General features: G+C 33.9%; 1 protein-coding gene across 3 annotated transcripts in view; it reads left to right on the forward strand.

The window, feature by feature from the left end:
- USP53 (ubiquitin specific peptidase 53) overlaps window positions 1-23,281 on the forward strand; it is a 78,106-nt gene that overhangs the window by 48,029 nt on the left and 6,796 nt on the right. Inside the window, exons 8-15 of one of the 3 annotated variants that reach the window (XM_074040378.1) lie at window positions 1,287-1,392; window positions 1,979-2,125; window positions 3,244-3,393; window positions 8,439-8,601; window positions 10,150-10,614; window positions 11,563-11,709; window positions 13,157-13,895; window positions 15,498-15,574. In XM_074040378.1, coding sequence (XP_073896479.1) covers window positions 10,566-10,614; window positions 11,563-11,709; window positions 13,157-13,895; window positions 15,498-15,574 — 1,012 coding nt within the window. In that variant the 5' untranslated portion in view covers window positions 1,287-1,392; window positions 1,979-2,125; window positions 3,244-3,393; window positions 8,439-8,601; window positions 10,150-10,565. The remainder of the gene's footprint in view (window positions 1-1,286; window positions 1,393-1,978; window positions 2,126-3,243; window positions 3,394-8,438; window positions 8,602-10,149; window positions 10,615-11,562; window positions 11,710-13,156; window positions 13,896-15,497; window positions 15,575-23,281) is intronic. The other 2 variants (XM_005555804.3, XM_005555805.3) reach the window with 2 other exon arrangements.

Here is a 23,281-nt window from a genome sequence, read left to right on the forward strand (position 1 = left end):
CTCATAGTTCCATGTGGCTGAGTAGGCCTCACAATCATGGCAGAAGGCAAGGAGGAGCAAAGTCACGTCTTACATGGTGGCAGGCAAGAGAAAAGAATGAGAGCCAAGCGAAAGGGGTTTCCCCTTATGAAACCATCAGATCTTGTGAGACTTATTCACTACCACCAGAACAGTATGGGGGAAACTGCCCCCATGATTCAGTTGTTTCCAGCTGGGTCCCTCCCACAACATGAAGGAATTTTGGGAGCTACAATTCAAGATGAGATTTGGGTGGGGACACAGCCAAACCATATTAGTTACTTAATACCCTGATACATAAAAATATGTCTTTTAAGGAGGTTGAATAAAAAGTATCACAGTTAACCTGTAGTGCATTAAAGGGCCTGCCTGGGCTCTAATAAAATGATTAGTATCCTGGCTGGGCACAGTGACTCACTCCTGTAATCCCAACACTTTGGGAGTCTGAGGCAGGTGGATCACCTGAGGTCAGGAGTTCAAGACCAGCCTGGGGAACATGGTGAAACCCCGTCTCTACTAGAAATACAAAAATTAGCCAGGTGTGGTGGCACGTGCCTGTAATCCCAGCTCCTCGAGTGGCTGAGGCACAAGAATTGCTTGAACCTGGGAGGTGGAGGTTGAAGTGAGCCAAGATTGCGCCATTGCACTCCAGCCTGGGTGATAGAGCAAGACTCCATCTCTCTCTCTCTCTCTCTCTCTCTCTCACACACACACACACACACACACACAAAAAAAAAAAAAAAAAAAAAAACAGGAGTAATATTCATAATAAGAACAAAAGGCGTTAAATCTGGCTTTACTAACTCTGGTTGAGACTTCTGCATTTAATCAGCAAAGGACCTTCTAGCCGAAATTGATAACTTTGCTTTTAGGAACTTTGGGCCAGAGAGGGAGCCTTTCCTACAGTTTATTGTTCTTGTTAGGGTAGGGTTTAAACTTAAGTTTCTACTCATTAATTAATAATACAAATGAAACATTTGCCTTAGAACTACCTCCAGACAGAGGATCTTAGCCTCATTCGTCTAGTTCCAAACATAAAATTTTGTGTTATTTTGTTCTCTTTATTTGAGCTAATTTTTTCATCATATACTTGGCAAATTTAATAATTTTTCATTTTATGGAAATGTACTTTATGGTTCATTTTTCAGTTATGGTCATGTTTTAGACAGAAAAAGTGATGCATATCTAAACTGACAATATTTTTCATGTGCAATTTATTAAAATTTTAAGTTCATAGGCCCAATTTGGGATTGCTTCTTTTTTTGTAGCAATGAAGTTGAAAGAATGTTGGAAAGGCATGAACGCTTTAAACCTGAAATGTTTGCAGAATTGCTACAAGCAGCAAACACAACAGATGACTATAGGAAATGTCCTGTAAGTATAGTTTGGAGAATGTTAGTATGCTTCTTGTTCTGTAAATTTGAAAATAGGCATTCAAATATTATCATGTAAATACTGATTCTATATATAGAATTAGCTTTAAGAATTTTTTAAAAATATTATTTTAGATTATACCATGTGTACCATTTATCTTAGCATAATTTCTTTAAAAACTCCTAAGTTGTGAAGGTTTGAAGGTAGCATATGTTGATTAAATTTTTTCAAAGTCCTGAAATTTATCATTTGATTAAAGAGAAAGTTTCTTTTCAGTAAACTTGAATGATACTCTTTTCTCATCTAATATATTTGTTACTGACTTCAATGATTTTATTTCTGCTTTTTTTAAGGTTGAATTCTTTAACAGATTTACAAAAATATCAAAGAATACTTTTATTTAAAATAGACTTCTTGTTTAATCAATAATTAAGACAAATCGCTTGTTAGAAGTCATTTTTAGTATACTGAATAAATTGCAAATATATGTTAAAAATGTCATTATATAATACAAACTGTGTAAGGTTTTGCCTATGGTTTATCTGTTTTCATAATTTTAGAACTTTTCTTTTGTGTTTTTCTGTAGAGTAACTGTGGCCAAAAAATAAAAATTCGCCGTGTTTTAATGAATTGCCCAGAGATTGTTACAATTGGTTTAGTCTGGGACTCTGAGCATTCTGACTTGACCGAAGATATTGTTCGGAATCTAGCAACACATCTTTATCTTCCTGGGGTATCTTATCTATTTTCATTCCCTTCCCTTTTATTTTCAAATTCTTCTAAAACATCTTGATATATATTATGATACACTTATTTTGATTTCAGAAGTAAATTTTTTTTCTGAACAAAATAATACTATTTCGATGTTTTATCCAATAAAGTCAAGTTTAATCAAACCAGGCTAACTGGAATGCCTTTACTACATAGACTAGTAATGGCTTTTAATTACAAACTAAACTGTCTCATGACTTTTGCTTCTTTCACTCTAAAATAATGATGATTGATGATTTTTTATCTATGGCCATGATTGTAAATATAAATATTGTTAACTTAGAAAGGTTTAAGATTTAACATTCATCTAAAGTACTGATCTCTTTTTTTTTTTCCCCAGCAGAGTCTTGCTCTGTCGCCCAGGCTGCAGTGTAGTGGCGCAGTCTTGGCTCACTACAATCTCTGCCTCCCAGGCTCAAGCAATTTTCATGCTTCAGCCTCCCTAGTAGCTAGGATTACAGGCATGTGCCACCATACCCAGCTAATTTTTTGTATTTTTAGTAGAGATGGGGTTTCACCATGTTTGCCAGGCTGTTCTCGAACTCTTGGCCTCAAGTTGGTCCACCTGCCTTGGCTTCCCAAAGGGCTGGGATTACAGGCGTGAGCCAGCATACCCGGCCATGATCTCTTGATATGCTTGTTACTTTCTTAGTATATTTTGAATCGGTTGATGTTACAGTTAAAGTTTTAGAGATAATTACCTTTTAGATAATGTGTTTAATGAACATTCAAATACGTGATTCAGTCAAGAATTACCAGAAATGTGGAATTTATCTCATATTTTGAGTTTCTTTATGAAAAGTGTCAATCATGTGTCATTAGAGATACTCTATTATTACTAAACTAATTTGTAGTAAATTTGTTTTTTTGGACTTAAAGTTTCTATGAATGAATTAAAAGTGGTAATTCTGTTAACAATGTGATGTCAGTGGTGCCTTCAAGTAATAATATCATAATATTGGATTGGGGCAGTATGCGTGAGAAATATTTCATTATGTGTCAAATACATGATTCATCTAATTATTCCTCATTTTACAAAATATACAGTGTTAAGTGTAAATTACTAATTTTTTTAAACAGCTTTTTTATAGAGTTACTGATGAAAATGCCAAAAATAGTGAACTTAACCTTGTTGGTATGATCTGCTATACCAGCCGACATTATTGTGCCTTTGCATTTCACACCAAAAGTTCCAAATGGGTATTTTTTGATGATGCAAATGTGAAAGAGGTAAGTGACACTTTCTTTAATTGAAATAATGACTGTGATTTTTACTTTTTGTTAATAAATGATATATTGATATTAATATTCAAAAGGATGATATAATTATTATGTAAAATAGTAATAAATGAACATAACAATGATAGCATCATTAAGTTCAAACTTTCTTTTGTTATTCTTGAAATTGGCTTATTTTGAAGCCAACTTTTAAAGCAGTCCATTTCCAGAATAATAATAGACTAATGAATATTAGTATACAAATATGTAACTATCAGTGATCTGTGTGTCAGTGATGATCCTTTTTGCCTGATGCATACTTGCTATATTTTTTTTTTTTTGTAGATGAGTCACAGTAGTTTTGTATAACTAGCGATGAAAATGTGCTTGCCTTTATTTTTATTATGACAATTTTTTTTCAAATTTTGTGTGTGGAATACAGAAATAGATATGTGAGTTATATCTTTTGGTAATTACAGTTGACCCTTGAACAACATAGGAGTGCCAAGCCCCTGTGCAGTTGAAAACCCATGTACAACTTTTGACTTCCTCAAAACTTAACTGCCAGCAGCTTACTATTGACAGACAGCCTTATAAAAAACATAAACAGTCAATTAACACATATTCTGTATGTTATACGTATTATATACTGTACTCTCACAGTAAAGTAAGCTAGAAAAAAAAATCTTACTTAGAAAATTATAAGCAAAAGGAAATATATTTACCACTCACTAAGTGGAAGTGGATCATCATAAACGTCTTCATCCTTGCTGTCTTCACATTGAGTAGACTGAAGAGGAAGAAAAGGAAGATTGGTCTTGCTGCCTCGGGTGGTAGAGGCAGAAGAAAATTCACATATAAGTGAACCTGCACAGTTCAAACCTGTGTTGTTCAAGGGCCAACTGTAATTTATTTACTCAAATAGTAATAATATTGTCTAGAAAAGTAGTGAATAATAGTTCTTAATAAGGAGTATTGGAATCACATGAGGAGCTTTTTAAAAAACATATATTCCTGGACTCCTAAAGTTTTGATTCAGTAGTGTAAAGGCAGGTATCTGAAATTTTAAGTTCTACAGGAAATTCAGACATAGCACAAACTATTGGTCTTGCCAAAGCTTACTGGCTTTGGCAATCTTTATTAAGTAGTAAACTCATTTAAAAATGCAAGTTCTTTGGTTGTTATAAGCAAATGATGTAGAATTCTATTTAGTTTCATTTTAATATACAACAAAAGGCCATTTATCAGCACTGTGATTAAGACAATACAAATTCAAATATTTGGTATTTAGTGGACTTCTAATTCTACCCATGAAGGATTAACTGCTATAGAAATAGGCATTTCACTGTTTAAAACTAGGACATAGGTGAAACAACTCTAAACATTGAACAACATGCAGTTGAACAGAGAAAAGGGAAACAAATGAGGTCAGCTCTATAATTACCCACTGCTTACTGCCTAGAGGTAGTTTCTGGGTTGCAGTGCAGGCAGTGGGAGCCCAAACAAAGCCCAGCAGTGTCACTGAGTTCTGCAGACTGAAACTGGAGTTCAGGGAGGCCTAGATGGCTAAAATTTGCAGGACAGAATACTAGAAAGAAAACTGCACAGGGAGAAAGTTCTGGAAATTGACAGAAGGGTTCCCTGGAATTTGTGGCTAAATTGTGATTTGTGCATGTGAGGGGTGAACCCACACAAGTTTGGGGTTAGTTGGGAGAGATGGGAAGCATCACTGGAAAACAAAAGGTAGGAGGCAGAGGTTGCAGTGAGCCGAGATTGTGCGACTGCACTTCAGCCTGGTGACAGAGTGAGACTCTGTCTCAAAAAGAAAAAAAGAAGAAAAAAAAAAAAAGCTTAAAACAAGCCTTGAAAGTTCAAAGCTAATCCCACTTTTAAAATAACACAACAAAATTCAATACCCAAGACTATGAAGTTCAGTGAAATTCAATATGCCACTTCAAAATAGCATTCAATAAAATATTACCAAATATTCAAAGAACCTGAAGAAAAATTAATAAAAACAGACCAGAAATGACTGAGATGGGAATATCAGGGAAGGATAGTAAAACTACTATTTATGTATAGGGATTTTTTAGATAACGTTTAATAAGCATGAACCATAAAAATAGTTGGTAAATTAGACTTCAATGAAAGTTAAAATTGTTGTTCTTCAGTAAGATACTATTAGGAGAATAAAATGACAAACCATATACTGAGAGAAAATATTTGTGAAGCATGTGTCTAATAAAGACTGTATCCAGAATATTGAAATAACTCTTAAAACCCCATTAAAAAATCAGCAAAAAATGTTGACAGTTCACCAGTGAAGATATATGGATGGCCTTGAAATGATATTCAGTACATCATTAACCACAATGGAAATACAAATTTAGTTCAGAATGACATTCTAGTACTCACCTGTTGTAATGGCCAAAATTAAAAAGACTGACAATACAAATAGTTGGTGAGGATAAGAACAGCTAGAGCTCTCACACGAGGCTGATGGAACCACAAAATTGAACATTCACTTTCAAAACTGTCAGTTTCTTTAAACATATATTTACTATATAACCCAGCAAATCCACTCTTGTGAAAACGTAACTCCACATAAAACGTGTACGTGAATGTTCAGGATAGTTTTCTTCATAATGCTCAAACTAGAAATGACTCAAATGTCAACAATAGGTGAATGGATGAACAAATTGTGGTATAGCTATACAGTGGAATATAATACTCAGCAAGAAGGACTGAACTATTGAACTGATACATGCAATAATGTGAACAAATCTCAGAAGCATTATGCTAAGTGAAAGAAGTGAGATATAAATGACTACATGCGATGATCCCATTTATATGAAATTCTAGAAGGAAAAACAAAGGTTTAGAGAGTAGATCACTCATTTCCAGGGACTGCAAAGTGGGGTACCAGGTAAGATTTTGGGGTGAGGATTACACGATTGTATTGTCAAAACTCACTGACTTGTACACTATAACTAGATAATTTTACTCATATAGTACACCTCAATAAAGCTGTTAAAATTTTGGTATTAATATTTAAAATCAGCACTTTGCTTGAATTACTTAGTACTTTGATGTAGGAGTTTATTAAGTTTCATCTTGAGTCGATGTGTAAAAACATTTTGCAGTTTCTACTTTGTAAAGTTTAAATTATTCAAAATTTGGAGGAAGAACTGGGTATATTAATTACCCTGTGAAGGTTTTTATTTTATTTTCACATTGACTCTTCAAAGTCTGGCCAATGTGGTGAAACCCCGTCTCTACTAAAAATACCAAAATTAGCCAGGCGTGGTGGCACATACCTGTAATCCCAGGAGGCAAAGTCATGAGAATCCCTTGAACCTGGGAGGAGGAGGTTGCAGTGAGCTGAGACGGTGCTACTGAACTCCAGCCTGGGTGACTGTGACACCTTTTCTCAAAAAACAAACATTACAAACAAAAAAATGGACTCCTCAAGTCTCTTGGAATCCCCAGTGAGGAGGATAAATAGCTGAATATATGTAGTTCAGAACAGCTCATCAGAATTGTTCTTAAAAGTCCCCTTCTCTGCAAAAATATTCTAGAATGCTTTGTGGTGTTTTTGTTTGGTTTTGTTTTGCTTTTAAATCAATTTTATAGAGGTATAGTGCACAAACATTAAAATACACCTATTTTAAGTGTACAGTTGGAGTTTTGATAAATGTATTCACCCATGTAACCACCATAATCAGTACACAGAACATGTTCATCACCCTAGGAAAAGTCTATCAGGCTTCTTTGTTGTCATACTCCCCACACCACCCCAGGACGAGGAAATTGCTGGTCTCATTATAGATTAGTTTTACTCATTCTACAATTTTATATAAATGGTCTCTTATAGTATGTACTATGTGTCTGCCTCCCTTCCTTTAGCATAATGTCTTTAAGATTCATTCATGTTGTTTGTATTCACACTTTATTTTTATTGTGTTTTATGGCTGTACAACAATTTATCCATTTACCTATTGAAGTATGAATAATCTGTTTGTGAACATATTTTTTTCCATTGCTCTTAGATAATACCTAGAAGTGGGATTTCTGGGTTGTGTGGTAAGTGTCTGTTTAACTTTACAAGAAACTATCAAATTTATTTCCAAAGTGGTTATACCAGTTTGCATTCTGTGAGAGCAATATATGAGAGTTCCTGTGTTCCACATTCTCAGCAGCACTTCGTGTTGGTATTCTTTTTAATGTTAGCCCTTCTAGTGTATGTATAATATGATCTCACTGTGGTTTTCATTTGCATTTCCCTTGCGGTTGGTAATATTTTGAGCATCTTTTCTTGTGCTTGTTGACCATTCTTACATCTTTCTTTTGGTGAAATGTCCAGATTTTTTGCCAGTATTTTGCCCTGGATTATCTTCTTATTAATGCATTGTAGGGATTCTTTATTCTGCACAGTAGTCCTTTATTAGCCGTATGTTGCTTATTTTTTTTTCAATTTCTTAATGGTGTCTTTCTAAGAGCAAAAGTTATTAATTAATTTAGATTAAGTCCATTTTTAAAATATTTTTCTTCTGTGGTTTGGTATGCTAAGAAATCTGCCCTTCCCCAAGTTTGCAAAGATTTTCTCTTTTGTTTTCTTCTGGTTAAGTTTTAGTTTTTGTGTGAGCTATTCTTAGTTAATTTTTTTTTGTTTGTTTTATATGAAGTCAGGTTAAAGTTATTTTTCTCATGGTAAAAGTTCTTTATTTTCAGTTGTAGCACCATTTGTTGAGCTGACTCTTAAATTTCTCCATTGAATTGCCTTGAAGTCTTTGTCAAATGTCAGTCAATCACATATTTGGAAAGCTTTTTAAAATTTATTTGCCCATCAAATTTGTAAATGATAATGTTTAAAAGATTTTTATTTATACTAGTTACTAAATACAGTTAATTATATAATATGATATATACTTGAACTACTAGCAGCTGCATATCTAAATTTTTTAAAAATATAAAATAACTCAGAGTCTCTGTCTTTTCATGTAACACATTGATTACAAGGTTTTGTTTTGTCTTTATTCATTGTGTTTTTTTAAAAGATTGGAACTAGATGGAAAGATGTTGTCTCCAAATGCATTCGATGCCACTTTCAGCCACTGCTTTTGTTTTACGCAAACCCAGATGGGACAGCAGTTTCTACTGACGATGCACTCAGGCAGGTTGTCAGCTGGTCACATTACAAATCTGTTGCAGAAAATATGGGTAATTCTTTCTTTTAAAAATTCTCCATGTTTTTCTATTATCACAGTGAACTAGGAATACTAATACTCTGAATATAAAATGAATATCGGGGGGAACCCCATCCCCGATATTTAACATGGGTTCTTTTCTATTCCCTAAGCATGTCGGCTGGTTTGAGAAATAAACGGAAAGAATACAAGAGAGAGAAATTTTAAAGCTGGATGTCCGGGGGAGACATCACATGTCGGCAGGTTCTGTGATGTTCCCTGAGTCATAAAACCAGCAAGTTTTTATTAGCGATTTTCAAAAGGGGAGGGAATGTACGAGTAGGGTGTGGGTCACATGCGTCACAAAGTAATAGAATATCACAAAGCAAGCGCAGGCAGGGCGAGATCACAGGACCACAGGATGGGGCGAAATTAAAATTGCTAATGAAGTTTCCGCATGCATTGTCATTGATAACATCTTATCAGGACACAGGGTTTGAGAGCAGACAACCTGTCTCACCAAAATTTATTAGGCAGGAATTTCCTCCTCCTAATAAGCCTTGGAGCGCTACAGGAGACCGGGGCTTATTTCATCCCTTTAACTTTGACCATAAAAGAGGGATGCCTCCAAGGAGGCCGTTCATAGACCTACTCTCAGGGCGCATTCTCTTTCTCAGGGATGTTCCTTGCTGAGAAAAAGAATTCAGCAATATTTCTCCTATTTGCTTTTCAAAGAAGAGAAGTATAGCTCTGTTCCGTCCGGCTTACTGGCAGTCAGAATCCAAGGCCATCTCCCTTGTTCCCTGAACATTGCTGTTATTCTCCTTTTTTTTAAGGTGCCCAGATTTCATATTGTTCAAGCACACATGCTCTACAAACAATTTGTGCAGTTAACACAATCATCACAGGGTCCTGAGACGACATACATCCTCCTCAGCTTCCAAAGATGACCAGGATTAAGAGATTAAAGACAGGCATAGGAAATCACAAGGATATTGATTGGGGAAGTGATACGTGTCCTTGAAATCTTCACAATTTATGTTCAGAGTTTGCAGTAAAGACAGGTGTAAGAAATTATAAAAGTATTAATTTGCGGAACTAATAAATGTCCATGAAATCTTCACAATTTATGTTCTTCTGCCATGGCTTCAGCTGGTCCCTCTGTTCGGGGTCCCTGACTTCCCACAACAAATATTGAGGATAATTTCAAATTTGACTTTGAGTAGAGTTGAGGCAATTTTAGTAATTTTTGTTAGTATTTTGGAATGATCCTTTTCTCATCAATGGCCTCAGAAGCACCTTCAGGAGTTACCCACTATTATCGTCACACAATCACAGAAGAGGCTTCACTAGTAGCTCTTTCTAGAAGTACGTTTTAAGTGATGTAGTAAACTGGAAAAGTCCAAAACAGTTGGGTCCTTTTTGAATGCAGTATAAAGCATTTCAAAATTCTTAAATGATGTCAGTCCTCATAAGTTTTAAGTAACTTTTTTTACAGTTAAAAATAATCTGAAAAAAATGGTTCAAACATCTCTTTTCATGGTAAGGAAAGGAATGATACATTTTTGTTTCTCTTTTTAAGGATGTGAAAAGCCTGTAATTCATAAGTCAGATAATTTAAAAGAAAATGGATTTGGTGATCAGGCAAAGCAGAGAGAAAATCAGAAATTTCAAACTGATAATATTTCATCATCTAATCGGAGCCACAGTCACACAGCTGTAGGGAGAGGACCAGGTACGTGTTTAAATTGTCATTTTTACATAGTTCCGAGTGAGTGTCTTCCTTTTTTCACTTACCGCACGATGCTTACCTAGCTTTCCTTGCCTATAAAGTGATAATAGCAAGTAGGTAACAAAATTCGTCTTTTGATTTATGCATTTCTCTGAGAGCTGTAGTTTTACCTGACCAGTTTGATTCCATGAGTTGTTTGAGTTTCTCCATGCACTCAGACTGTGGTAGGCCTGAGGCAATCTGGACAGTTACCAAATAAAGCAACAATGTGGCATTTCCTTCAAGGAGTTAATAATCAGCTTGAAGCAGAAAAACGTGAGTTAATAATTTGGCATAAATGCCAAAATTAAATTTACTGGTAGTGAATGCAACAGTAGTTCAAAGTTAACTTATTGCCGTAGTTTGTTCTTAACCTCATTTTTATTAAACTCTGCCTTGTTATTGTTATCCCATAACTAACTTTCACAAGTCGAGTTCTGTAACTTGGGTTCAAAATGAGACCTCACGATACTGTGTACAGTTACAGTTTAGAAATACACATAACTCTTGTGTGGATGTTCAGGATGATTTTGTAATCAACCTTTAAATATATTAATGAAATAATGTGTAATCATAAAAGTAACTCATTTAATCAAGGGTAGTAACATTGAGAATTAACAGTTATCCACAAAAAACTAAAATAAAGGCTTTTAAAAAATTATTAAATATTAAAAATTTTCCTTTCACAGATTACCTATACTCGTAGATCAAGGCATTTTATGTTTTTCAAACAACACCTAGTTTTAAGCCCAGAAATAGTATATGTGTGTGTAAGAATAGAAGCATTGGAACCAGACAGCTTGGGTTCATATTCCCGGTTCTCGACTTACAAACTTTGTGAACTTGGGCAAATTTCTAATTTCTCTCTGCCTCAGTTTCCTTACCCAAAATAGAGACAGTAATTGTACCTTGAAGAAGTAAATGAGTAACACATCTGGCAAATAGTGACCATTCAGTTACCTTTAGCTCTTATTATTTTAATGGCAGATCTCTTTTTTTATACTTGTTTTAGAGGCTATACAAGAAGTTCTAAAAGACAACATGCATCTCCAGTGTCAAGAAAAATCACATTTAGTTTTTAATCATAAAAATACCATTATATACTATATATCTACATATCTATGCTTTTTAAAATTATATCAACATTTTTATATAGATCGTTTTATTTTTATTGAGCAATTTGAAAAATGATCTGTATCATAGTAAGAAAGATTTCTTTTACAGCTAAGTTAAGTCACATTGATCAAAGGGAAAAGATAAAAGACATTTCCAGAGAATGTGCTCTGAAAGCTATTGAACAGAAAAACTTACTTTCTTCACAAAGGAAAGATTTAGAGAAGGGACAAAGAAAAGATTTAGGACGACATAGAGGTAAGTTAAGATCTTGTACTATTGATTTTAAAAGGAGCTGCTAAAATCTTATTTTAAAACTGAATTTTATAACTTTAATTTCTGTATATGTTAAATATATATTAAAAATATATAAAATATATAAGTTAAATATATATTTATATAATATAGAAATATAAAAATTATATATTTCTGTATATGTATATATAAATTAATATATAATTTCTGTATGTAGTTTATAGCAAATAAATTATATTAAAGTTATTTTTAATAACTTTATTTTTAAGAGGTGAGAGTTCACTGTTGTGCAGCCTAGAGTGCAGTGACACAATCATAGCTCTCTACATCCTTGAACTCCTGGGTTCAAGCTATCCTCACATCTTAGCCTCCTGAGTAGCTAGGACTACAGGCACATGCCACCACATCTGGCTAAATTTTAAAAAGTTATTTATAGAGATGGGGTCTTGCTGTGTTGCTCAGACTGGTCTTGAACTGCTGGCCTCAAACGATCCTCTTGCCTCAGCCTCCCAAAGTGCTGGGATTACAGGGGTGCCCAGACCTATTATATTTTATATATGTGTATATTTATTAATGAGAAATTTAATACACCTATACTAAATCTAAATATGCAAAATATCCTGATTCTTAAATTTAATTCTAACCTGGGATACTTGTATATGGGTTTCTATGTTTTAACTTACTTATAATTCACTCATGGCATATTCAAGTAATAAGGAAGTTTATAAAACTAAGTGAAGGGACTTCTTTTCTGGCAATCCCTGACTTTCCCTCTCTTTACTTAGTATTTCCATTTCCACATTATAAGCATGTCTCTTTATGGTTTTATGCTTTTTTCTTTATGGACAGAGCATAATTTAACTGATCGTGATAGACTTTACAGGCTGATTTAAGATTTTTTCTTCAGCAACATCTTTTTTCACACATAACTTTGTACATTTTTGCATATAGCCATAGTATAAAATTCCTTCAGAGGAATTGCTGGGTCAGGATATGTTTACTTTTAATTTTGACAGATGTGGCTCAGTTGCCCTCCTAAAAGACTGAACTAGTCTGCACTCCCACCAATAATGATTGGATGTCTGTTTGTTCACACTCTCAGCAGCAATTGGTTTAACAGACTTTTAAATCTTTACCAATATAAGAAGTGGAAAGTATTTTTATGATTTTTGTTATGAGTGAGATAGAGTGCTTATTTTTTAAAAAACTGCCTCAATTTTGATCTATTTTAGAGATCATTTTTTAAAGTTTCTTTTATAAATACCCCTCATTAAGCATACATAAGGACTGGAAAAACACTTTTTAATCTCAAAGCAGTATGTGATACGTACTTGCAATTACTATTTACCTAAAACTCTTTAACATTTTATTTCTAACAGGTATTTGCCTTGTGACTACAAGGTGACTCTGAGGAGTAATTCATGTGTATCTTTAATTTTTTTTTTTTAAGATTTGATTGATGAAGACCTTTCACATTTCCAATCTGGATCACCTCCTGCCCCAAATGGTTTTAGACAACATGGGAATCCACATCTATATCATAGTCAAGGAAAAGGATCATATAAACATGACCGAGTTGTACCACAGAGTCGAGCTTCTGCACAAATAATAAGTTCAAGTAAATCCCAGATTCTTGCTCCAGGGGAGAAAATAACTGGCAAAGTTAAGAGCGACAATGGCACTGGATATGATACAGACAGCAGCCAAGATTCTAGGGATAGAGGAAACAGCTGTAATAGCAGCAGTAAAAGCCGGAACCGAGGTTGGAAACCTATGAGAGAAACATTAAATGTTGATAGTATTTTTAGTGAAAGTGAAAAAAGACAGCATAGTCCAAGACATAAACCAAATATCAGTAACAAGCCCAAATGTAGCAAGGATCAAAGTTTTAGTAATTGGCCAAAAGAGAATCCAAAGCAAAAAGGTTTAATGACCATATATGAAGATGAAATGAAGCAGGAAATAGGAAGCAGAAGTTCCCTTGAATCTAATGGAAAAGGAGCAGACAAAAATAAAGGCCTTGTAGAGGGTAAAGTGCATGGTGATAATTGGCAGATGCAAAGGACTGAGTCTGGATATGAAAGCAGTGATCACATCAGTAATGGATCTACTAATTTGGACTCACCTGTTATCGATGGAAATGGTACAGTAATGGATATCAGTGCTGTTAAAGAAACAGTATGCTTCAGGTAATGTAAAAGTTGAGTGAATCATTTTTCCATCACTGTTCTTTCTTGTTAATTGCATGAAGTAATTGTCGAAGTTTGGGGTCAATTAAATAGGATGGAAACAGCATGAGCTGTTTTAAAGAGCTTTAAAAAGTTTGCTTCTTCTAAACACAAGTATGTTTCTGTAAAGAAACCTAGGATATTGCAGTTTATTTGATATTTTAGATTTCTATTTTTAATAGTTATTTCCTGATTCCAAAAATAGCAGCTTTTTATTTTTAGAAAATTTGGAAAGTACTGAAGTTTATTATCATTGTTGTGTCACTGTCAACAATTGACTGGTTTTAAAGCACAGACTTCAATTGGTATCATCTCAGTCATTAAATTGGTTGTTTAATTCTTCTTTTTTTGTCTTGAGGGGAAGGAGTCTCGCTCTGTCGCCCAGGCTGGAGTGCAGTGGTGCAATCATGGGTGACTGCAACCTCTGCCTCCTGGGTTCAAGTGATTCTCCTGCCTTAGCTTCCCAAGTAGCTGGGACTATAGGCACACACTACCATGGCTGGCTAATTTTTGTATTTTTAGAGACGGGGTTTTGCCAGGCTGGTCTCGAACTCCCAATCTCAAGTGATCCACCTGCCTTGGCCTCCCAAAGTGCTGGGATCAAAGGCCTGAGCCATTGTGCCTGGCCTGTTGTTTAATTCTTCAATGTATGTAATGTTTATAATCTCATCTCTAACATTTGTAACTCAGAACTGAAGCTAGTTTTTACTGTCACAACTCATTCTCATGGAAGATATTTTCCCTTTAGCAAATATAAAAAAATTCAATCAAATAACTTTGTGTTCAATTAATTCTAAAGACATTTATTATATTACTGTTTAATCCTTCTAACATGTGTTTGTTTGATATTAGCTGATATTTGACCACATTTGTTATTAAAAGGTAGATTTGCAAATATCAACTGCTCATGTTTTATGAAAATGCTGTTTCAATAAAGACTTAAGGAAAGGGCCAGGTGTGGTGACTCACACTTGTAATCACAGCAGTTTGGGAGGCTGAGGCAGGAGGATTGCTTGAACCCAGGAGTTCAAGACCAGCCTGAGCAACATGGAAAGATCTCATCTCTATGAAAAAGTTTTAAAATATTAGCCAGGTATGGTGGCATATGCCTGTGGTCCCAGCTACTTGGGAGGCTGAGGTGGGGGGATCTTTTGAGCCCAGGAGGTTGAGGCTGCAGTGAACCATGTTTGTACCACTGCACTGCATCCTGGGCAAAAGAGCAAAAGGTCCTGGCAAAAAAAAAAAAAAAAAAAAAAAAAAGACTTGACAAGGTAATTTTATAATTCTTCTTGGAATGGAGTAGCCTACGGTAGTAGAAAGATCAGGATTTTATAACCAGATAGACTTAGATTTTAATTATTGGGCAAATTTGTTTGACTTTTACAGTCTTTATCTTCTCTTGTAAAATAAAGATAACTACTTTTAGTATTAAATAATGTACATTAAGCCCTAGAACAACACATGGTATATAATAAATGTTTAACAAATTTTTTTTTCTTTTTTTAGAATAAACAAAGGCAATCCATAATAACTGATGTGTTTAGTGTGTATTTTATTTTCTAGTGACCAGATTAAGACAAGCAACCTAAATAAAGAATGTGGGGACTGGACCTCCCTTCAGAGCCAAAATCACTTAGAAGGTAAAAAGCTTATTTGAATATAATAGTTGCTGTAAAAAATAAATTGTAGTAATGTATTGTTTGCTATTATGATGTACCTGAGAGAAAATCCTATATGACTATAAAAATGACTATGAACATTATTTTTAAATAACCCTAAAATATCAATAAACACATTTTATGAATATATTATGTTTTAAATTATGTTTTAATCAAGTACATGTGGAAAGAAGGAAATCAGCATTCTTTTTTGTATGTATATTGTTATACAAAAGAAAGCATGCTATACTTTCCACATTGGCTTCACAAAGTGTTAATAATGGTTTTGTATCTTACTTTTTATTTGATTGGATAACTATTGCTTTTGAAGTTTGCAGCCTTTTTAATGTGCTGTTTGGATATGTCTCTGATATTAAAGATAGCATTATTATTTTTTGATTTAGATGATGAAGTCTTTCAATTTTTTTTTAGTAGCCATTTGCATTTTAAGTGTCCACATTAGGGACCCTTGAACACGTTGCTTTTCATACTTGTCCTTAAAACTGTTATTTGAGACTCAAATAGGCAGGAGTATCTGTCTATGGTGGCTTGTTAACACTTTACTTTTACTTAACAGAAGGTATATTTCTATATTTGCAAATAAAAATGTCATGTTCTGATAGCTCAGAAACTGTCTATAGACTGTTGGTCTTTCTGACTTTACCCCCTACCTTTTATGCCTATGCGAAATAGGCATAAAAAGAGAATGGTCCACTGGGGTCCATTGAGGTAAGAGTAAAGAAGATAAGAATGGTCCTGTTACTGATAAGTTTATGAGTAATGATGAGGGAAGTTGAGAGCATTCATACTTGAAGGCTTTTAAAGGATGGGAAAAGCTATGAGAAAAGGGGAAACTCTTATCAGGATAGGTAGGTTTTAGATTATGCAATGGTAGTATCTTCAAAATCTCAAGGTGTTAACTCAAGTTTGTTTCTTGCTCACAATACAAGTCCAGAGGTGGTCAGTGTAATCTCTTCTTAGGAGTCACTCAGGATCCCGGGCTAAGGGGATATGGGTGAGAAGGAGATAAAGGAAGATATATTGTGGAGAATCACCTGCCAACTCTTAAAACTTCAAACCTGAAGTGACACATGCACTTCCACTTCTGTATCATTGACCAGAGCTAGTCTTCTAACCAGGCCTGATTTCAGAGAAGGTAGAAAACTGCAGTTTTACAGGTGCTTGGAATTGAATGGAAGCATGTGTGTACAATTCTAATGACTGTCACAGTAGTTAAAAACTGATAGAAAGATTGATAAACAGCCTTCTGGAAAAGTTCCGTTTGGCAACAATAACTGTGCAATGGTGTGGAATGATTATAGGCGATTTGTTAGCAACACATAGTAGCCCAGAAGCAAAGAAAGTTAGAAATTTGAATGTATACAGGATTCAGGGTTGCTATTGGGAGTATATACCTGAAGAATTTGGGGGAGAGAAGTCAAGGAAGATGATTTGCAAAGGAATTATTATGCTGCGATCAAAGACAATGTTTTCAAATTTTATAATTCAGAGGAGTAGAAGGGATATAATTTTTCACAATATAAAAGAGCAATGAACAGCAAATTTTAATGTTTTTTAGTCTTTATTATCCTTAAGGCTTTTGTGGGGATTATTTTTCAGTTTGCAGACAAAGAATGTGATTAAATGTTAAATTATTTTGTTTTCATCAAATGGTATACTATCAGAAGGAAACACTTATATTAAGGAAATAACCTTCCTTTCCCATATTCGAATGTCTCGCCTGATAAAATCTGATAAGTTTTGTAACCAAGTATTACAGGAAACAGTAAAGGGTTGGCCAGAAATCATAGCAAAAGTCAGTGAGATTGAACAATAACTGCAAGTTCAGTACTTGTTACAAAATGATACTTGCTTCCTGATAGTTATAAAAACACAAGATCGTAGAGATTTTGATGGTCAGAAGTACATTGCTACAAGAACTTTGCAGGAATTTTCCTCATTTAATATGAAAGTGTGTGTGTGATGTACTTAAAAATGCTTTTTTTTTTGGTAACGTGTATAACCAAATTTACCATTCTAATTATTTTTAAGTGTACAGTTCAGTGGCATTAAGTATATTCACATTGTTGTGCAACGATTACTACCATCCATCTCCAGAACTTTTTTATCTTCTCAAACTCAAGTTCTCTACCCATTAAACAGCTCCTCATTCTCCCCTCCTTCCAGCCCTTTGGCAATCACCATTCTACTTTTTGTCTCTGTGGATTGGACTATTTTAGGTGTCTCATATAGGTGGAACCATATGATATTTCTCCTCTTGTGTGTGTGGGTTATTTCACTTAGCATGATGACTTCAAGGTTCATCCATGTTGTAGATGTATCAGAATCTCATTCCTTTTTAGACTGAGTAACATTCCATTGTATTATATATCACATCTTGTTTATGCATTAATCTGTAAGTGGACATGTGGGTTGTTATTACCCTTTGGGTATTGTGAATAATGCTGCAATGAATATTAGTGTGCAAATGTCTGTTTGAGTTCCTACTTTGAAGTCTTTTGAATATATACCCAAAAGTGCAGTTGCTGGGTCCTGTGGTATATGTTTAATGTTTTCAAGAACTGCTGTACTATTTTTATAGCAGCTGCACCATTTTACATTCCCACCAGCAGTGCATAAGGACTCCAGTCTCTCCATATCCTCACTAGCACTTGTTATTTTCTGTTTTAATAGGTATTGTATTGTGTTTTTGTGTAACCCATTCTTTATTTAATTAAATAAATTATACTATTTTAAAGTAAAGTTATTTCTGATTTCATAAACTTTCTACTTCAAAGCCTACCATGGTTCTCTAAGCCAGTCTTTGACTTGAGAACATCTGTTTGTGTTGTACCTTGTGGTATTATGTATTCCCTTCCCCGCGTCTGGGACTGAGAATGTGTGGAAAAGTGATATAGGAATTTTTCCCCCAAATTAAAAACTTGCTGTGCACGGTTTTTACCCCCCACAAGGGACAATTTGTTATAATTTTGTGACTATATATGATTTTCTTGGTCATTCCTATTATTTATAAAATGGGGGCACACTTAAAGCTGTGGAGTGAGGAATGATTGGATGCTGTCAAGAAACGGGGGACATTACTGAACTGTAGAATCATTTTATATCAATAGCTAAAAGACTTAAAATTCAAAGAGCCTTAGAAATTTCTTATTTTCATATTTTCTTGACATGTTGTCAATTTTTAATATTAGTCTATGCAAGTATATTTAATGGTAGAGGGCCAAAATCTATAATAATGCTGCTGTTATTTCTGCTTTTTTCCCATTAATAGAGATATTCTATAGGCTTGTCTGCCTATGTCATGATGAATTCTGCTGCAAAAATCCATCCCTACACTGCCTAAATCTGTTACATTTGGGAACATTGTTTAAATTGCCACAATGCCATTTGGAATGTTTTAGCCCCCTTTTTAAAATAGAATTGTAGTGGAGGGATTTCACACACCTTAAATTACATTCAGGACAGAAGAAATGATTTCTTCTTACAAAAATGATTTCTTCTGATAAAAAGTATGTTTTATACTTTTTAAATCTTTCAATTTTTCTGAATTTCGAAAATTTATTTCCAAGTAAAAAGTTAAAAGATTACAGTAGACTAATAGTTGCACAGCAATGTGGATGCACTTAATACCACTGAACTGTACACTTAAAATAGTTCAAATGATAAATTTTGTTATGTATATTTTACCACAATAGAAAGGAAACCCTTTAAGTGTATTACATACTTTTTCAAATTAACTGAGGACACCTATTGCAAAATTCTTAGAGCAATGTGTTTTGACCATGAAAATCTCAATGACCTTATGTTTTTATAACAGGAAGCAAGAGAAGTAAAGAAATGAATTTTTGTCTATCTTTCCAAACCTTTGCTGTGAATAGCATACCTGGAGTCGAAAATGAAACTAAGTGCTTATTTTGCGTTTTGTTTGTTTTCAAGTGGACATGCTTGGTATTTATATTGCAGAAGATAAGGAACTAATGATGTACAGGGAGAGAAAGGCATAAAGAATAGAACAGAACAGTAATTGATGGAGTAAGACCCTTGAGGTAGAGTGAGAAGGAAACAAGGTAGATACAGGATTTGAATGAAAAGGATGGTAGTTTTTCTGTGATGAAGGAGAGAAAGATGAGAGCAGATATTGATTAATGTGTATTTGTGTTAGGTAGAGCAGTTGAAGTGTTTATACCTAATGGACTTTCTTTTTTCTATGAGGTGCAGTTATCTACTGAGATAAGTACATAGTAGGTTAGGATATTTACAGATCATATGTAACAGATCACAAAAGAATTCAACTTTTGCCATTTGCTTCCGGAGTCTGCAATACTTGGCTTAATCTCAGTTGATCCTAGAAGTCAGGATTAGTTAATGCTGAAAGTCATGATCTGGGACATAAATAAGAGTGAAAGAAGTTAATCAGTGGTTTAAAAAATCTGTTAAGTTCCTTATTTCTTCTTGTACAAATAGTCTGTACCTCTACCTTCTTAAGTGAAATATACTATCCTTAATGTTGTTACATCCTAGAATTAAGTCAATAAAAAATTTTGTCAGAAGTATTTGTACATTTTTCTAAGAGGTTTTTGGCAAACTACAGTTTGTTCATTTAAGATAAATACATTAGAAAGTGTATTTAGAGAAAGAAGTACTTTTGTCAGCCGATTTTTTTTTCTATGCATATTAAACATTTTTTTCTCTAAGAATTCACAAACTGGTAACACATAATCTTTTCTCTTGCTGTGGCCTACGCAGGACCACCAAATGGCTACCTATGTACTTTTTTGAAACTAAACTTCTGGGATTGAAATTTACTTTGTAGCAAAATAGCAATATTTGCTTTTCCTTTAAATTATAATCCCAGTGTGAAAAGCAGGTATTGACTATTGACTCCTGCTTTTTTATTTTGTAAAATCCCCAAATTTAGGTTTCAGATAGTATAGATTATTACTACATATTAAAGTATCTCTCTACTCCTTTTAGTATGTGGTAAATTTAGCCATAAATATTTATCTAGTTAAAGTTTTCTGATTTTTCTAAAATATTCAAATTTATTTCAAATATATTTTTATTGTAAATTCAGTCATTGATTTGATTATTGCTGTTGAATGTTTAGGGTTTATAAATGTAGTATTACCATTATATTCTGAAATCTCATTATACAAGAGTGAAGATTACACTGTCTATGCCAGCAGTTTGGTTTTATTGCTATATACATATATGTCTATTTTAAACATAGGTCATTTTTTTTCAAATGAAATATGTATTTTGATTTCTTGAATACTCTGCTTTGGGTTTTTTTACGTATACAGAATCAAAATGGGCATTATTAAAGTTTCTTGCCTTGATACTGAGGGTTTTTTTTCTGTGTCAAAGTGTTAAAATTGAACTGTCTTAGATTTGTGAATAACCTGGAGCCAAAATTCCTCACAAAGACACATGGATGTCTATGTCAGCAGAAGAGAAAAATAACATATCTATTTTTAAGTTAGTTGGAATTCTGAAGTCAAACCACTTTGTTGAATGCCTGCCACAGTGATATTAAAATTTCAAACATGCTAATAAAACCTCTGCTGCCTCCTGCTGCCCATTGTGTGAATAATTTATAAAAGTAAAGAATTACTTAAGAACTAAATAAACTTGTTTCTTGTTTTGTGAAGATTAAACTTGAAATTATGAATTGGTGAATAAATTATGAATTGGCTAATAGTATGAAGTTAAAAATCACACTGGGTAGCAAATTACAACTTAAAAATTAAGCTTTAAACATTGACAAATTATTGAGGTTCTTTTTGACATCTTATTTCTTGTCACATCTTTTTTAAATCATAAAATAGCTGTTGAAAAGGCTGGCAGAGTTTTCGAGCCTCAGGTAGTGTGTCAGGCTTACCCACAGTGATTTTCTTAAACATGAAAAATAATATATTCCTTCTAGAGAGACTCTGGGATAAATTTTACTGCTTTTTAAAAGTGTTAGGAGTATAGCACTTATAGACTTGAGATAAGTGGGAGGGAAAGATAAGATTTTCTCAATTCATACTTAACTTTTCCTGCACCACTGAGTTGGGAACATGATGGGCAGGATGGAGGGGACTTTAAAAAAAGTAAAACAGTGTGTTTTTGAGGCAATTGTTTATTCTGCAGACCTTCATTTGAATGTCTTTTGTGTGCTAGATACTGTGCTAACTTCTGGGGAAATTTTTTTTTTAGGCACATATATAATCAGAGTGCTTACTGCAATTTAGTGGAAGTAGAAGTGTTAAATCTTAAATCAATGCCAGACTTATAGTTCCTTTCATTCTACTATCTTAAGTTTTTATTATTTACTATATGAGCAATACTGGCATAGAGGGTATTAAATTCTCATGTATATTAAATGACTCTTTCTTGGAAATTGCTTCTAAGATTTAACTTGCAGAGCTTGATCATAATCAAATATAGATTCTTTTCCCCCTATAGGGCAATACCTAAAAAATATCTAAGATAAAGAACACTTATTGTTTAAAAAATAAAATTACTGCTTTAATAACTTTGTTTTCTTTGCAGCTTTCATAGATTTGGTGTATGGTAAAATAGAAGCAGGAGAATGAGAGGAAAATGAGATGAATGAACATGATGAAAATGTCAACTAAAAATACAGGAGAATGCAGAAAAACTTACTAGAAATGTTACAGAAGTGTAGACAATTAATTAACAGTTCATACTAATGCCATATATTTTGCTATCTTCTATGGGCATCAGCATGTTATTTGATGTTCACACTAGTGGCCTAGTTTTATCAGAAGGAGATTTAGTATAATGACTTTGTATGTTAATGGCATAGTGCAGTGGCACGAGCACTAGCTTTGGAGTGAACCCTGGATTGGTTTAAATGCTCCTACTTACCAGATATATAGAATATTGGTTAGGTCACTTAACTTTCCTGAGCCTAAGTTTCCTCAAGTGTAAAAAGGGGAATTGTTTTACACAACAGTTGTGACTGATGTTTTAAAAGACAACTGTTACCAACTAGAACGGTAGTTTTCAAACTTTTGGGCCTCAGATATCTTTATAATCTTAGAAAAGGATTTATGACCTAAAACAGCTTTTGTTTCTATAGGTTATATCTATCAGCATTTGCTAAATGAGGCACTAAAATTGAAACTTTCAAAATATTTATTCATTTAAAGAAATAATAAACCCAGTACATGCTAACACAAATAACATTTTTAAATGAAAATTAACTATTGAAAACAAAAATTTAGTGAGATGAATGGCATTGTTTTATGCTTTCAAATCTCAGTTAATGCCTGGCTTCATATAAGATGGCTGGATTCTTGTTTTGGCATTCAGACTGTTGTGATGTTTTCATGTATGAAGAAAGCCCATTTACAAACAGATAATACAGCTGGAAATGGGAATATTTTAATAGCTTTTCCTAAAAATTGTGGATATTCTTTGACTCTACACCAAGTAGTAGTTTCTTTAATGCAGTGTGAAATCTGAAACCATAGTATTTAACTTTTCATCCTCCATTACATTAGTTTGTCTCGCACTTTGAATGGATATTTTACTCATGCATGATTTTGTAACATCCATGTATGGTCATTTAAAAACTACTGGTTTGCGGCCGGGCATGGTGGCTGACACCTGTAATCCCAGCCCTTTGGGAGGCCGACGCAGGCGGATCACCTGAGG

Source organism: Macaca fascicularis, chromosome 5 (genome assembly GCF_037993035.2).
Source record: "Macaca fascicularis isolate 582-1 chromosome 5, T2T-MFA8v1.1".
NCBI lineage: Eukaryota > Metazoa > Chordata > Mammalia > Primates > Cercopithecidae > Macaca > Macaca fascicularis.